Source organism: Primulina tabacum, chromosome 6 (assembly GCF_025594145.1).
Source record: "Primulina tabacum isolate GXHZ01 chromosome 6, ASM2559414v2, whole genome shotgun sequence".
Lineage (NCBI taxonomy): Eukaryota > Viridiplantae > Streptophyta > Magnoliopsida > Lamiales > Gesneriaceae > Primulina > Primulina tabacum.
The window spans coordinates 13211519-13229002 of NC_134555.1; the positions used below are offsets into that span (position 1 = coordinate 13211519).

Below are 17484 nucleotides of genomic sequence, written 5' to 3' on the forward strand. Positions count from 1 at the left end.
ATACCCCAATTGCTCCATTCTTATTTATCAACTCCTTGATAATAAGAACGTCAGAACCCAAGTCTGATAGTACCCAACCAATCATGTTAAACGCCTAGCAGCATCGCTTACATGATTCCCTAGGTATCAAATGATAGTGCCTGCAAGAACCATTCAATTATGGTTAGCGTACAGTACGTCCCCTTCAACTCATATATCCCGACCGATTCGACAACCATTGGTTTATCGAGAGTTGTCAATGAATCGATACTATGTGTCATGTTGTAGTTGCATCGATGGTGTGATCTATGAAACCCCTTTCATAATTACCACCATACTCTGATCAGAGATTTCATACTACATACACATAGGATATCCATACCCGAAGGTAAGGGGTGAATCCCCGACTACAATGCATCGACTCCTATATGTTTCGAAAAAACACCCAACCTTCCCACCTGATGACCCCGAAAGAGTCGGTAAACAATTCAAAGTGTAATTCTAGCACATAGAGTCTCAATGTTGTCTCGGGTCATAAGGACTAATGGTGTACAACCATAAACTAGGACGTTTCCACTCGATAAGTGAGAACCACTTGGAAAGTCCTTTATGGAGGGTTGTTCAGTGCACTCTACCAGGAGCACCTATCTGCATGCTCAGACATCACAATGTCCCCTACAAATGAAACATGGTACTCACATCGCAGATACTAGTCTCGAACTCTAGCGGCCTATATCCTTCTTAGCGGCGGCTGAATCGACTAGGAACTGTTTAGAATATACAGTATTCCAAATATGAGTTTCATGATACTCATCATATGAGCATCTCATATTCTTTCTACTATTTGTATATTTAAGGGCTTTATCTATGCAACTAGCATGGGTATACAGATAAAGATTTGCCAAAACAATAATTTCAAATATTATTAAAATAAAGATTGTTTATACATTAGAGTTTCATTGTGAACACTCGGCCAACACTTGGCTCGACGGGCACCTACTCTAACAGTAACATGATGCGAGGGGTCTTTCTGGGCCATAGCTTTTTTCACTGCCTCATCTATCATCCGAGCTAGATTTTCAAGGGACACAGTGATAAGGTTAGGTCTTGTGAGAGGAGCACTACCTTGTCCCGAAGTATGCGCACCAGCACCATCTTCAGGAGCCCGGGAAGTATCTTGATTAGTTCTTCTCGTTGGAGCCATATCAACGCCTTACTCCTAATTTCCCACAGACGGTGCCAATGATGTGATCACGATGAAATGGTTGAGCCGGGTAAGGGGCTCTACCGGATCAAATCAATAATTTAGTGTTTAGGAATTTGAATGAAGGTAATGGCTTCGGTTAACACCTGCAAACAAGAAAAGAACTCGTGAATGGGCGCCGGAGAAGTGCCCGACGTAGCCACTCTGATGCTTAAATTAGCAGGTTGAAGATGAACACAAGCAAATATATGTGAATATATATGAGTGCTTGAGAGTTCAAAGAATTCAGAATCTGTAAATGACATTAATACCTGCTATTTATAGTAGAAAAATGGGGTAGGTACCTCGTTTCCAGTGTCACCTACTAAGTATGGCAAGTCGGCTGCCCATACTATAGGTTTTGATGACTTTTAGAACACTCCAAACCCATGTTGTTCTGACAGAATAGACAGCTTGTATCAATCACACTCGAGTGTGGCACAATTCTCGAGGTGGCTCAGGTAGTAAGGTACCCGGGTGCTGGTATGAGGGCCCGGGCTATTGATTACCTGGGAAGAGGAGAAATGCCCGGCTAGTGAAAAAAGTACCTGGTACATTGGCTCTACTCTGCTCTGCGCTATCCAATTAATAACTCGGGCTAATAATGACCCCGATCCTTATGTATCATTGAATTTTTTTTTCCCTTTATTTTTTGTTTTTTTAAATAAACAGCTTACAACTTAATATATTTTAATAAAATGACCTGATCCCAAGTAAAACTGATCGATAATCGTATCAGCTCATGTAGACGAATCGAATGCATTTATTTATTTTGACATAAATTCACATTATTAATATATACATATTTCGATTTCCTTTTTTGTTAGTATGTGACGGTGCGGATGGTGGTTAAGATCAAAAATTGACTTTTCTCCACCGAGTGTCTGAGTCCACTGCCACTCAGGTAGAATAATTGGAACAAAAATTATTTTTTGTTAAATAACCGAATCTTTATCCAAAAACGTTGAAACCCATGAATTCTTTATGATATTATGTGGAATTTGGGCCATTTGTGGCTGTTTTTACCGCTCAATTCATTGGTCATTTTCCCTGTTTTATTGGGCACACAATGCATGTGCTTGTCAGCTGTGTTTTCTATAATTGTAGAGCTGACTCTATTTTGTGTTTTTTTTTACCTTTCTTGAAATCTCAGAAGATTTTAAGAATTTGTGATTCTGAGTTTTGTCAGATTTATAATATCATCATAAATGCCTGCGTATGGTTTCTATGTGTAGACAAAGCCCACGGCTCATTCTTCTGTTATTAAATTCCATGAGAAATGAAAAAGAAGGCACCTTAAGGATTCTGATTTCTGGGTTTTGTTTCTTTATATGTTTTTGAAAAGCCCTTTTACTGCATTATGTGATGCGTTATTCAACACACTCAGTTTCATTTGTAATTTGGCTTTTCGGGTTGTTATTTTGTGTGGGAAAATGTTACTGTCTTTTAAGCATTGATCAAGAAAATGATAGGATTAAACAGTTACCTGGGGAACCATCAAATGTTGGATTTAATCAGTATTCTGGTTATGTTACTGTAAATCAACAGGCTGGGAGAGCACTATTTTATTGGTTGACCGAGGTACCTGCAGATAGAGGGCCTGATTCAAGGCCATTGGTTTTGTGGCTTAATGGAGGACCTGGTTGTTCTTCTATAGGTTATGGAGCTTCAGAAGAAATCGGGCCTTTTCGGATCAATTCTGATGGGAAAACCCTCTATCTCAATCCTTATTCTTGGAATTATTGTATGTAGGATCTTGACGTGAAATTTTGAATTATCTTGGTGTGAATGTTATTCTCTTTCCCTTGATTGTTTTAATTTGCTTTGGCAGTGGCAAATTTACTTTTCGTAGAGTCTCCTGCTGGTGTTGGCTTTTCATATTCAAATACTTCATCAGATTTGTACACTGCTGGTGATAATAGGACAGGTAAATATCCCAGGAATCTGAAAATTTTGATTCTTAAGAATGCTGTCCTCTACTGACAAGGAAATATGTTTTTTCTACTCTGTGATATGTCAAATACATCATAGTGCAATTGCAGAATGTTTGGATTGTACCAATAACTATACTGACAGTTACATCATATCTCACATCTTTTATACCATATACCTGCCAAAATCAAGTGTCGTGTAGGCATGCATCTATAATTGTTGCTTCCTAACAATCATTCTTCTGACAACGACACCAGTCTACAACTCATGGGAATTAAGTATGGGATAATGGCTCTTATGCTGGTTGTAGGACTTATTATTCGTTGTTGTATCAAACGTTGTAGCTGATTTAATGGTACAATTCAATTTTTTTTAATCGTATAACCTCTCAAGTGCCACGTTTAAATCGATCACCACATAAGTAGACAAACAGGGCAGCAGTTTGCTCCCCAACATTGCTTAATAACTTGCTGTCCCACAATAAATCCTAGTGACCCTCTGCATGATTTAACGGTGCAAAATGCAGCTGGTGTGTATAAGGATAGCACTGTGCGCCACAGAAAGAACCATGAATTTCTTTAACATTTGCTTATGTTTTTAATTTTTTTGTTTTGAATGTCTTGGATATTGGTGTAATGAATTTGTAGCTGAAGATGCATATGTTTTCCTGCTCAACTGGTTTGAAAGATTTCCTCAGTACAAGCACAGAGAGTTTTACATCGCTGGAGAAAGCTATGCTGGTTTGAACTTGTGCTGTCTTTTCGAATACACTAGTCAATAATGTGAATCAGTTGGTCAATGAATAGCAGATACATCAATCCTGGCCTTTCTACTCATATTTTCAGGGCATTATGTTCCTCAATTATCTCAAATTGTGTATGAAAGAAACAGGGGAATTCAAAATCCAGTTATCAATTTCAAAGGATTCATGGTATTAGATTTTATAGTTATATTTTAGTCACAACAGTTAAATATCAGAAACATTGGCTTATTCTCTATGTTTATAAACGTTAATAATCAGGTGGGAAATGCTGTCACCGATGATTACCATGACTATATCGGCACCTTTGAGTATTGGTGGAATCATGGTTTAATTTCAGATTCAACTTACAAAATGCTACGCATAACATGTGACTTAGGATCCGCGACTCATCCAACAACTGAGTGCCTTAAATATCTTGATATCTCGGATAAAGAGATGGGAAAAATTGACCCGTACAGTATTTACACTCTCCCTTGCAACGGGACTTCTTCACTGAATCGCCGAAGGAGCCACTATGTAAGTAACCCTATTCTGGAACACTTTTTAAATTGCATGAATTTACATGCGATGCTCATGTGAGGATCTGTATCATACTTATAGTGAAGACCACAAGTTCCTTCCCACAACAAGCCTTTTATCGATTCTACTCTCATTAAGTCAACTACCGAAACCAAGCTAAAACCTGTCATTGAATTTTGAGTAGTTTTAAAAATAATCGAAGAGAGCACACCATGAAGAACAACAGTTAGTGGTTCAGACAGACAACATGCTTTCACCACACAATGCAAAATGGCTAAATTTTTTATCATATCTTATAATTTAGATTACAATCATCGCCTTTTTATATAGGTTAAATGTATTGACATAATATAATAAATGATCTTTTACATGATTAAATATCATATAACATATATAAGTGACTCATAATTTAATAACATAAAATTCGCTTTCATGATGTATACCTTAAATTTCTAATGATTGTTGAGTGTTGTTTTTTGACCTTTCCAAGTCATTTTCTCTTTTCATGTATAGCCATGGATGTGGAGAGGATACGATCCATGTACCGAAAAGTATGCCAAAGTTTACTTCAATCTCCCTGATGTTCAGAAGGCATTCCATGCTAATGTGACAGGGGTTACCTATCCATGGAAAACATGCAGGTGATCTTAAAATTCTGTGATCTCTGCTTACGAACTAATGCACAAAATTTTCGACCATAATTTGAATCAGAGTTCTTCAATTTGCAGTGACGTAGTTGGTAATTATTGGGCCGATTCTCCTCTATCCATGCTTCCTATTTATCAAGAACTTATAGCTTCTGGTCTTAGGATTTGGGTGTTCAGGTACAAAATCCAGTTTCTTCTCCATTTGTAAATGCGATTTTCCATTCATGGCTTTGGATATTTTATATAACATGCAATGATGGCCGGCCCAGAATTTATATGCGGCGATGAATTGGAAGTGTGATACTTATATTTCAAGAAAAATTATTAGTGAAATATATCTGCTTGGCTGTCCTTTGTAATGGATGAACAGATAATGACAATTTGTTGTTTCCACATTCAGTGGTGATACTGATTCAGTTGTTCCTGTCACGGCAACACGTTATTCAATCGATGCTTTGAAGCTTCCGACAGTTCGAAGTTGGTATCCGTGGTATGATAATAGAAAGGTTAGTGAGTAGAATTTACCACGCTTTGGGCACTCCTGAGTTTTGGTTTTGTTTGTGTCTCAAATTATTGACTTTTTTATAATATAGGAAGCATTTTATGCACGCGTAGATAAAACTTCATGTCATGTACTAGTTTTTAGAATAGAGTTCTGTCTCCCGTCCCCTGAGATTTTTTAGTTTGCATTTTACAAATAGTGTTTTATACACCCCACCTCTCACGTGTGCCCAAACATTTAGATTCCGTGTATAATTCCTCTAAAAATACAATTCCACGTGACAATGACCCCTTTCGAAACACGGGTAGTTCTATTCCGAGAATTGGTATTATGCAAATTTGACTCGATATCGGTTGTGTTTCTTCTGCTATATGTAATACAGGCTGTTGGTGGATGGAGCCAAGTGTACAAAGGATTGACATTAGTGACTGTAACTGGAGCTGGACATGAAGTCCCTCTTCATCGTCCGCGACAAGCTTTCATTCTTTTCAGATCATTTTTAGAGGATAAGCCTATGCCTACCTGAATTTGGGAGGCTTTTTAAACAAAACATCGATTCATTGTCTCCTGCTCAACTTTGGGATGATCAACTTACACGTGCATTCTAAGTTTCTTGAAATAGGAAATATGAAAAAATTATAATCTCATGCCGATTTCATGTTTTCCATTGATCCAATGATAGTCTAATTCAAATGCATTCATTTGTGTGAACATTTTAATGTTAAGGTATATGGTTCATGTAATATATACAATCTTTATTATATAGAGTTACTTGTTTGCTTCTAGGCATAATGGATCAACAAAAAAAAGGGTATGCTTCGACAAACATCCACGGGGTCGTCGGTCCAATGCTACTCGAGTGTCTCCCAACGCCCGATCTATTTTCCTAAAAGCTAGTGATGATGCTCCGGAATGTACCGGGTCAGGGCCCTAGGACTTCCCGGGCCATGGATCATATCCATGGTTAGTGCCCGGGCCAGGATGGATGCTCTCAGGCCGAAAGCATGAAAAATAGATTAATGTCTCGACCACCCGGGACACGATTTCCCCGAGATGTGGAATACCCGAGTTCTTCTGTAATTAACCTGAGAGGTATTCTGCTCGGTCACCTCGATATTAGTGAAGTATTTAATGCCGCCGATAGACAGTGTGTATAGCCGATCTACCTCTGACACTAATGCAAGTGGACAATGAATCAAATAGACTGGATGTGACAAGTGTGCGATTTGACATGTCAGAGCAATAGGGTATAATCAGCCACCCTATTATAATTAATGCTCAAACACAAAGAACGAGGTCATTATTGCATCCTCTACTATAAATATCAAGTTCTTTACTTGCATTTATTCTCTATTCAGATATTGAGTACAAACATTGAATATTCTAATTTATTGCTCATTTACTTCCACTCTCCACACCAATTTCACAGTCATCACTTGGCTACATTGGTTTTATTGCTCGAATACCCTGCTGACTTAAGCATCGGAGTGGTCACGCCGGACACCCCTCCGACGCCCATTCACGTGGTTACTTTCTTGTTCGCAGATCTCTCGGATCTCTCAGGGAGGAAGTTCAATCAAGACGCCCAACTCATATTTCCTTTTAATAACTTGATTGCAAATCCGGCTGAGTACCTGACCCGACTCATCCACTTCGCCCAGGTTGCATCATTGGCGCCGTCTGTGGGAAATTGTGAGTTCTAAGGCGTTGATATGGCTCCTACCAGAAGAACAGCAAATCAAGACACTTCCCGAGTCAGGGAGAAAACAACACTCGTGTTTCTGGTGCAGGTGGTCCTCCCCCTAATGGTCCTCAGCCCACCATTCATTTAACTCCCGAGGAGTTAAACAAGATCATAACTGATGCGGTTAAGATGGCCACAGCAAAGAAGGCCACCACCCACCATTCTAGTCCTCCCGAGCAGCAACGTGAGCAACCGCAAGAGGAAGAGAGAAGGGAAGAGGAGAGGGAATCAAGTGCGGGTTCTAAGTCCCCCACTGTTGCGGAAGAATTGGAAGAATTGAGGAAAGAAGTAAAGGTACTGGAGGGGCAGGTTGGTTCCAAAAGCAGCTCTCAGGCTGTTAAAGGTTGTCCTTTTGATGATGCCATCGTCCGGGAACCGCTTCCCGGGAATTTCAAATCGTCCAAAGTCAAGGAGTACGACGGTAGTTCTGATCCTGAAGAACATCTCGCTAGGTTTGAAAACATGGCTATGCTGCACTGCTATGGAGACCAGATCAAGTGCAAAGTGTTTCTAACCACATGGTCGACTCAGCTCAGAGATGGTTTGAGGGGTTAGCTCCTCAGAGTATTCACTCCTTTAAAGATTTTCAGAAAGTGTTCTTGCATCAGTTTAGCAGTAGCAAGAAATATAAAAAGACTGCCTTCAGTTTATTGGAGGTGAAGCAGCGCCAAGACGAAACTCTCAGAGCTTATATCAAAAGGTTTAACCTGGGTAGCCTTAGATGTGCCTACTTGTGCGCCCGAAACAAAAACTACCGCTTTTACGCAAGGATTACTAGAAGGGGATTTCTTCCGCTCCCTTACCAAAAAACTGCCCGAGGATTTCGAAGATTTTTTGTCCCGGGCAGAAAAGTACATCAATATGGAAGAGGCCTAGCATCAGAAGAGAGAAGCATTAAAGAAAGCAAGGGGAGACCGGGTTGTCAGGCCTGAGGAAAGAAGTAACAAGAGGAATGGTTCCGGGCATTTTTCTCACGTTCCCCTGAGAAATGCCCGGGATAGGGAGGTTCAAGAATGCAGCTCGGACGTAGCCCCACCTCCAAATCTTACAATCCGACCAGAGAAGATAGGATATTGCACTCTACATAAAGAATGCTCTCATAATACGAATGAATGCCGAACCCTAAGGAAGGGATTTAAAAAGCATTCTGAGCCGGAATCTCGCCCTACCCGGGATGAGCCCAGGTCACCGCCCTGGATATCGCGACGACCTGGACCAAGTGTTCCTAAAAGATCGGTCGACATCCCAAGTGGAAGCAGGAGAACAGAAGGGAATTCTCGGGAAGAAAAGGGCAAACAAGTAGAACAGAAGGACCTTCCCCCCGGCCGGGGAGTAATTAAAATGATTTCGGGAGGATCTACTGATGGTGATTCTACCCGAGCCAGGAAAGCAAGGGGTAGAAGAGTGTGTTTAGAAGTTGATGGAAGGAGGCAGAATGAGCCGATTATTAGTTTTGGCCCAGAAGACCTCAGAGGAGTCAGCTTACCTCACAATGATGCTCTGGTCATTCAGGCACGGGTCGCTAATTATGATGTGTTGAGAGTTTTTGTGGATAATGAGAGTTCTGTTAATGTCATTTTCAAGGAAGCCTTGGTCCAGATGGATTTACATGAATATCCGCTGGAATCAGTTGAGACTGCTCTGTTCGGCTTTGCAGGTCATGCCGTATACCCTGAAGGGGAGATCACTCTACCCCTAACACTTGGAAGTGGAAACTTGAGGAAGACAGTTATGACAGTTTTCACCGTAGTGGATGCCCCATCTTCGTATAACATAATCCTTGGAAGGCCAGCTATGAACGAGATGAGAGCTGTAGCTTCCATCTATCACCAGAAGACCAAGTTCCCGATACGAGGACAAGTTGGAGAGGTTAAGGGAGATCAACCCTCCTCCCGGAAATGCTATGGTGAAACAGTTCGAGTAGACCAGAAGAGGGTGAGAAGGGAGGACGAAGGGAAGAAGGTGGCTCAAGAAGTGAGAGAGATAGAGGAGAAGGAAGTAAATTTTGTCGCGGAGGACGAGCAGGAAGTGGTTGAAGTAGAACCAGGAAAAAGTATTCGGGTGGTCCGAGACCTTGAAGATTCCACCCGGGTAAAACTCCTAGCCTGTTTAAGAACTAATATCTCTGTTTTTGCATGGTCTCAACAGGAACTTATGGGAATATCACCCAAAGTAGCCGAGCACCAGTTAAATATCATCCCTGGATCCCGACCTGTAAAACAGAAGAAAAGGCATTTTGGGCCCGAAAAAGACAAAATCATAGAATGACAGTTGAAGGAAATGCTGAAAGCCGGCCACATCAGGGAGGTCCAATTTCCCACATGGCTCTCTAATGTGGTCCTTGTTCCCAAAGCTACAGGGAAGTGGAGGATGTGTGTGGATTTCCGGGATCTGAACAAAGCTTGCCCGAAAGATTGTTACCCACTTCCTCGAATCGATCAGTTGGTGGATTCAACTTCTGGCTTCGAGTTGTTAAGTTTTATGGATGTATATCAGGGATATCACCAAATCTCCATGGCCCGAGAATATCAAGATAAGGCCAGCTTCATCACTTCTGGGGGCACCTTTTGCTATGTGGTCATGCCATTTGGATTGAAAAATGCCGGGGCCACATACCAGCGCTTAATGAATCAAGTCTTTCAGAAGCTGATAGGCAGGAATATCGAGGTATATGTAGATGATATCTTGATTAAAACTCGAAAAATGTCTTGTTTTATTGATGATTTGGCAGAAACCTTTGCTACATTGGAAAAATATGAAATAAAGCTCAACACGGCCAAATGTGTGTTCGGGGTCAAGAGTGGGAAATTTTTGGGTTTCATGGTCACGGACCGAGGAATTGAAGTCAACCCAGAAAAGATAAAAGTTGTGATGGATATGCCCTCCCATCAATCTGCTCGGGAGGTACAGAAATTGACCAGGAGGATTGCTGCTTTATCCCGATTCATTTCTCGATCTGCTCACCGGAGCTATCCTTTTTTTTAAGTCCTCAGGAAGGCCCAGAAATTTGGTTGTAATGAAGGGTGTGAACAGGCTTTCCGAGACTTGAAGAAACACTTATCTGAGTTGCCTGTTCTGGTAAAGCCGGAGTCTGGGGAAAAGCTGTGGGTTTATTTGTCTGCCACTGAACATGCTGTTAGTTCTGTTCTCATCAAAGAAGAAGGGACGATCAGAGGCCCGTGTACTATGTTAGTCATGCCCTCCGAGGAGCAGAATTAAAGTATAATGAAGTGGAAAAAATAGCTCTAGCCCTGGTGGTGAGTGCTCGAAAATTAAGGCCATACTTTTTGTCTCATCCAATAGTGGTCCTCACCAATTCTCCGCTTGGAAGAATAATGACACATGCGGAAGTCTCAGGAAGGATGGTCAAATGGACAATAGAGCTGGGAGAGTACGACATTGAATATCAACCCCGGGCCGCTATCAAAGCCCAGGCTCTGACAGATTTCTTGATAGAGATGGTGCAGCCGGCAGAAGAAGAAGTATGGAGAGTCTTTGTTGATGGTGCTTCAAATCTGTCCGGATGCGGAGTTGGAGTGATCGTTGTCGCCCCATCCGGAGAGAAGATAAAATTGGCCCTGAGAATTGATTCCCGGGTTACAAATAATGAGGCTGAGTATGAAGCTGTTCTGTTAGGATTGCAGGCCGCCCAGGAGGTTGGGGCCTCTCGAGTGATTATTTATTCTGATTCTCAATTGGTGGCACAACAAATTAAGGGTGCTTACGAGGCCAGAGATGAAAAAATGCTCAAGTACCTGAAACTCATCACAGCCCGGGCTGCCACTTTTACCGACTGGAGCATTGAACAAATCCCCCGGGAAGAGAATGGGGAAGCTGATAGTCTGGCTAAGTTGGCCACCTCTATGTCCAAGGTAAGCACCCGGGAAATCATGTGTTTCACCCGGTTGGTGCTATCTGTTGATGAAGCATCTCCTACTCAAATGACTTCATGGATGACTCCCCTGATTGAATACATAGTCCAAGCCAAGCTTCCAAGTGATCGGGCTCAAGCTTTAAAGATAAAGAAACAAGCACCCAGGTTCACTCTCTTGAACAATATTCTTTACAGGCGGTCATATCAGGGTCCTCTACTTAAATGTGTTTCAGAAAGTGAAGAAGAATATATCCTCCGGGAAATTCATGAAGGATGCTGCGGAGAACACCTAGGAGGGATGGCCTTATCTCGAAAATCCATATTAGCAGGATTTTGGTGGCCCCGGATGCTACCCAACTTGTCCAAAAATGTCAGGGTTGACATTAGAATTAAAAATCATACAAGAGATGAGTAGGCCAAGGAAAGTAATTTACTAGCCTGCGACCCGGGTTGATCAAATTCGTCAATAACCCGATCCACTGGGTCCTTAGGCTGGGACCCAATCCCGTAATGAACCAGATTGCCCCCCCCCCCCCCCCCCCCCCCGATCAGCACCGAGGACAGGTAGAATTGCTTCTCCAAAGCATCCCAGGCGTGGGTAAAAAGAGAAAGAAGCTTGAAGTCTCGGGGGAGCTCAGGTTGTGTGGGCAGAGAAGATAGGAAACCCAAGGCACAGGATGGGAGAGTCGGAAATTGAAGAAAGAAAAATTTTGTTTTCCACCCCTTCAAAGAGGAAGGGATGTCGGTTAAGAACCGATAATGCATCCGGGCCATGAAAGAAAAGACCCCGTCGTTGAATCGGCAAGAATAAAAATAGTGGAAAACAGGGGAATTGAACAAAAAGGATTTCATGCGGAACAAAACAAAAGTAGCCGCCATTATCCTAAAAGCATTAGGGTGGAGGTGATTAATGGGAAGACCGAAAAATCGAGCAATACTTTCGAAGAAATGGTGAATCGGGAAACGAAGCCCACTCTTAAGCTGTTCTAGAAAGAAAGTATGGTAGCCGGGAGGAGGGGTGTCGAGGTGATCATTCGGCCCGGGAATTTTGATCTTGTAATCAGAAGGGATGGAGCCTAAAGATCTCAACTCCTCTACACTGCCCGGGCGAAGGGTAGACGTCACGGTAGAGAACCACAAGGGCCCTGCTACCTGATCTTTCCCCTTGCCTTGTGTGCCAGAAGGCCGAGAGGAAGAAGCCTTAGTAAATTTTTTGGAAATGGGTCGGGAGAACGCAGTAGAAATACCTATTGGGATGTGAACGGAGGTTTCAGAAGGGGTCGGGGGGTTATCCTCCGATCGCCCCCTGACATTTTTACCGGAGGTGGAGGAGGTGGAGTTCGACATGAAGTAAAGGATAAACATGAAAAGGGAGAAGAGACTTACTAGGAAAAAACGAAGATGAGATGGCCCGTAGTCAACAAACAGAAAAGGTTGCCTGAGTAAGATTTACGTAACGGAAAAATTCGAGAGAGGAATTAGGCAGAGCTCCGCTATAAGTTGAATTTGCAAATGATTTTTGGGAAAACCGGTCATCTACTATATATAAAGGAAAAAAGTGATCTACACCGTTGATCTAAAGCGAATCGAACGGACCAGATCAGCCTCGGGAATTGAGCGGCATAATTAGGCGGGATACTTGAAAAGACGTGTGCGCAAATCGAGGAGTCGTGATCATTTATCTGCTCGGAAGATGGACAGTTCCTGACAGCTTGTCAGAAAGGGACGCATCATTCTGACATCGCATTAATTGCTCGGGGAAACCAAATGACAAAATACTATAAGCCCGGGAAACACGAGGCCCCGGCATATTATTTCTAAGCCCGGGAAACACGAGGCCCCGGCATATTATTTCTAAGCCCGGGTGGCACGAGGCCCCGGCATATTATTTTTAAGCCCGGGAAACACGAGGCCCCGGCATATTATTTCTAAGCCAGGGTGGCACGAGGCCCCGGCATATTATTTTTAAGCCCGGGTGGTACGAGAATCCGGCATTCAATTTCACACTCGGGATATTATCGTCCATCGCTTATCCATTCTTAATTTATACCGATTTGTTTGCAGACGATATAAAGGAACACAAGATACGATAATTAAAAATTTTATTAAGGAAATGGTCGATGTCGTATTACAGCTATTCTGGAAGCAACATTATCTTGCCATTCAGTTATCCAGTCAGTCAATTCTTGAAGGTGAAGATTGATGAAGGACTCGGCTGTTAAAATCTTGTTCAGATGATGCCATTCCTTCCATAGCATGGCATGCAACAGAGTTTGGTCGGTGGCCAGATCTGCGGTTCGAGCTACTTCAAGATCTGCGGTTCGAGCTACTTCAAGCTCCCGCCTATACTTCCTCGCCACTGCTCTTTTGTGCACGAGTAAGAGCCAAGCCATTTTGGTGCGCGTTATTAATATCTTGGATCTTGTACCAAGTAGACATAACCTTCACCCCGATATACTCTTCAACCGTCCTTTTCAGGTTTTCCTCATAAGGACGCAGCCCGACTGGTATTTGACTGTGTGCACCAATGGAAGAGACCGTGCTGCTGCAGGCACTGGAATCACTTGAGCTCGACATATTAAACTGATACATTTCATTCGCGTCGTCTTATTTATAGACAAGCGGTATTTAATATTGGAGAAGTTGGAGAGGCTCACGGCAGTCGAAACGCCTTCTCATTTATTCAGAAGGAAAGTTAATCACAATCGTTGAATGAATACATGAATGATCAGGATGAGTCTTGGAAATAGAGCTGAGTAGACGAAAAGACGTGCACAAATATCGATGTGTTGTAATTATCAGGTTCTCGAAATATGAAACGATTTCTGATGATGTAAATATTAAGAGCATGCATCGTAATAACCCCCGTGGGCTGCCCGAGAACACTAACCGACGAAACATAGCATGGGAAAAACAAGGCCCCGGCACCATATTCTTATCCCGGGCGGTGAGAGAGCCTGGTAATCTAATTTAAACCGAGATGTGTGAGGTCCCGGCATTTCGGTTTGTCGATTATCCATTATTTATCTTCGATTAAGGTCGTTCAGTTTTATCAGATATTCTATACATGATATATGTATCAGGTTGACCAGGGAGTTCATGACCCTGAGGCAGGGAGATCTGACTGTTACGGAGTTCGTCCGTAAGTTTGAGAGGGGTTGCCACTTTGTGCCCCTGATCGCCAGTGATGCTGGAGCCAAACTGAGACATTTTATGGATGGTCTGCGGCCGATCTTGCGCCGCGATGTTAGGGTGGCTGGCCCTACTACTTATGATGTTGCCGTCTCCAGAGCTCTAGCTGCAGAGCAGGACCAGCATGAAATTGAGAGGGATCGTCAGGGTAAGCGACCGGTTCCAGTACCACACCATCCTCCTCCTCCTCAGCAGCAGCATCAGAACAAGAGGCCTTTCCACGGCCCACCCAAGAACAGAGGACAGCGGCAGCAGCAGCAGGGACGTGCAGTCCCGAGGACCTTTGAGCACCCAGTCTGTCCCAAGTGAACACGCCGCCATCCTGGAGCATGTATGTATGGTTCCGGGAAGTGTTACAAGTGTGGTATTCCAGACCACTTGCTACCGCAGTGCCCACAGGGAAGTCTGCCTACCCAAGGCAGAGTCTTTGCTCTCCATGCAGCGGAGACGAATCCAGACACCATGCTCATGATAGGTATCTTAAAGCTTTAAGTTAATATTTGAAATTCGATGTTTTGGGGATCTGGGTTAATATTTCGAACTTAGAATTGCGATAGGATTGCATGCTCTACTCAGTATTATTTTCGGGAATTAGGTTAGAAGAACTTTGACCTTCGCCTGTCTATAAGTTAGTTCTAGTAATTATTGGGTTCAGCTTGATGTTTCAACCTTTCAGGGAGAATTTTTATATCCGGTTCCGCTACAAAAGCCTTGATAGATTCAGGGGCTACTAACTCGTTTATTTCGGAGGTCTTTGCTAACTTCCTCAAGGTCAAGACCGTCGGATTAGATGTGGCGTATTCAGTAGTACTGCCTTCTGGAGAGGAGATGACAGCTACCAATGTGGTCCGAGACATAGACCTCGAGCTTCATGGCAATCTTGTTTATGCGGATCTTATCGTATTGCTGATGCCAGAGTTTGACATCATTCTAGGGATGGACTGGCTATTGCGGAACAGAGTTTTGATTGACTTCCAGCGGAGATCTGTTCTAGTCCGACCGCCTGGGATGACGCAGTTCTTATTCGAACCAGACAGGTACTTTCGTTTACCGCGCATTATACCTTGTGTCCAGGCTAGGAAGCTCATGCATAGAGGGTGTCGGGCGTTTTTAACAACCTTTATATCTGTCCCCGAAGCACCCAGTCAGTCAGCTTCAGATGTTCCGATTGTTAGAGACTTCTTAGACGTTTTTCTTGAGGACGTCTCTGGTATGCCACCCGAAAAAGAGGTGGAGTTTTCCATTGAGCTTATGCCAGGTACGGTTCCGATCTCAAAATTACCGTACCGACTAGCACCGACAGAGATGGCAGAGCTTAAGAAGCAGATTCAGGAACTTCTAGATAAGGAGTTCATTCGCCCGAGTTTTTCTCCATGGGGCGCGCCAATCTTATTTGTGAAGAAGAAGGATGGCTCTATGAGGCTTTGCATTGATTACCGGGAGTTGAACCGGGTTACAGTGAAGAACAAGTACCCACTTCCGCGGATTGAGGATTTATTTGATCAGTTGCAGGGAGTTTCGGTATTCTCCAAGATTGATCTAAGTTCTGGTTATCACCAGTTGAGAATGAAAGATGCTGATGTTTCCAAGACTGCTTTTTGGACTTGTTACGGCCACTACGAGTTCCTTGTGATGCAGTTCGGTTTGACGAATGCACCAGTGATCTTCATGGATCTCATGAATCGCGTATTTCAGCCGTATCTTGATCAGTTTGTGATAGTATTCATAAATGACATTCTCGTCTACTCAAGGAATCAAGAGGATCACAGCAGACATCTGACCACAGTTTTGCAGACCTTGCAGAAGCATAAGTTATTCGCCAAGTTCAGTAAGTGCGAGTTCTGGCTAGAGAAGGTGGCATTCTTAGGCCACATTGTTTCTAGCAGCGTTATTGAGGTAGACCCAGCGAAAGTTGCAGCAGTCAGAGATTGGGTTGGGCCGCAGAATGCATCAGAGATCCGCAGTTTCCTTGGGCTAGCAGGATATTATCGGAAGTTTATTCGGGGATTCTCCTCTATCGCAGTTCCACTCACATCATTGACCAAGAAGAATGTTAAATTTGTGTGGAGCGAGGAGTGTCAGAAGAGCTTCGATACTTTGAAGCAAGCTCTTATCTCAGCACCAGTTTTGGCCATGCCATCAGGGCCCGGCGATTTTGTTTTGTATACCGATGCTTTGAAGCTCGGTTTGGGCGCAATATTGATGCAGCATGGGAAGGTGACAGCGTATGCTTCTCGTCAACTAAAAATCCATGAGAAGAATTACACTACCCATGATCTAGAGTTGGCCGCCGTGGTATTTGCCTTGAAGATTTGGAGGCATTATTTGTATGGGGAGAAGTGCCAGATCTTTACCGACCACAAGAGCCTCAAGTACTTCTTTACGCAGAGAGAGCTGAATATGCGTCAGAGGCATTGGTTGGAGTTACTGAAGGATTACGACTGTGACATTAGCTACCACCCGAGCAAAGCTAATATAGTTGCGGATGCATTGAGCAGGAAGGTCGCAGTGATGGCTCATTTGATGATTCAGAGACCTCTTCAGTCTGAGATGCAGAGGTTTGATCTAGAGACTTATCCTCGAGGTAGAGTTCCCCGTCTATCTACCTTGACTATTCAGTCCTCTCTTCTAGATCGTATTCGCAGTGGTCAGCCAGCAGATGATCAGTTGACAAAGTGGAAGCAGAGGGATGAGGCCAAGGGCAGTGTCTTGTATACAGTCAGCGGCGGTATTGTGAGATACCGAGACAGGATGTGGGTTCCTAGCAGTGACTCTATCAGAGCAGATATTCTATCCGAGGCCCATATGTCGCCGTACTCTATTCATCCTTGGAGTACGAAGATGTACAAAGACCTGCAGTTATTGTATTGGTGGCCTGGGATGAAGAAGGACATCAGACGTTTTGTGTCCGAGTGTTTGACATGTCAGCTTGTGAAGGCGGAGCATCAGAGACCAGCAGGTATGCTCAAGCCTCTTCCCATTCCCGAGAGGAAGTGGGAGAATGTCACCATGGACTTTGTGACCGGGTTGCCGAAGTCAGTCAGAGGATCAAATGCTATCTTGGTGATCGTTGATCGTCTTACCAAATC

The 17484-nt window shown here is 43.2% G+C and overlaps 3 protein-coding genes across 3 annotated transcripts; all 3 read left to right on the forward strand.

Moving 5' to 3' along the window:
- The first annotated feature begins 2170 nt into the window (after nucleotides 1-2170).
- On the forward strand, nucleotides 2171-6349 carry LOC142549168 (serine carboxypeptidase-like 27). Its single transcript, XM_075657983.1, has 9 exons — nucleotides 2171-2966; nucleotides 3054-3149; nucleotides 3802-3894; nucleotides 4000-4085; nucleotides 4176-4433; nucleotides 4950-5077; nucleotides 5165-5260; nucleotides 5484-5589; nucleotides 5968-6349. Exons 1-9 carry the CDS (start codon nucleotides 2588-2590, stop codon nucleotides 6109-6111), a joined length of 1386 nt encoding a protein of 461 aa, XP_075514098.1. The 5' UTR covers nucleotides 2171-2587; the 3' UTR covers nucleotides 6112-6349.
- Nucleotides 6350-8670: 2321 nt separating this feature from the next.
- On the forward strand, nucleotides 8671-9597 carry LOC142550058 (uncharacterized). The gene is made up of 2 exons (XM_075659300.1): nucleotides 8671-9420; nucleotides 9478-9597. The coding sequence occupies exons 1-2, from the start codon at nucleotides 8671-8673 to the stop codon at nucleotides 9595-9597; spliced, it is 870 nt and encodes a 289-aa protein (XP_075515415.1).
- Nucleotides 9598-10691: 1094 nt separating this feature from the next.
- On the forward strand, nucleotides 10692-11618 carry LOC142550060 (uncharacterized). Its single transcript, XM_075659301.1, has one exon. The coding sequence runs from the start codon at nucleotides 10692-10694 to the stop codon at nucleotides 11616-11618; it is 927 nt and encodes a 308-aa protein (XP_075515416.1).
- The last annotated feature ends 5866 nt before the right edge of the window (nucleotides 11619-17484 follow it).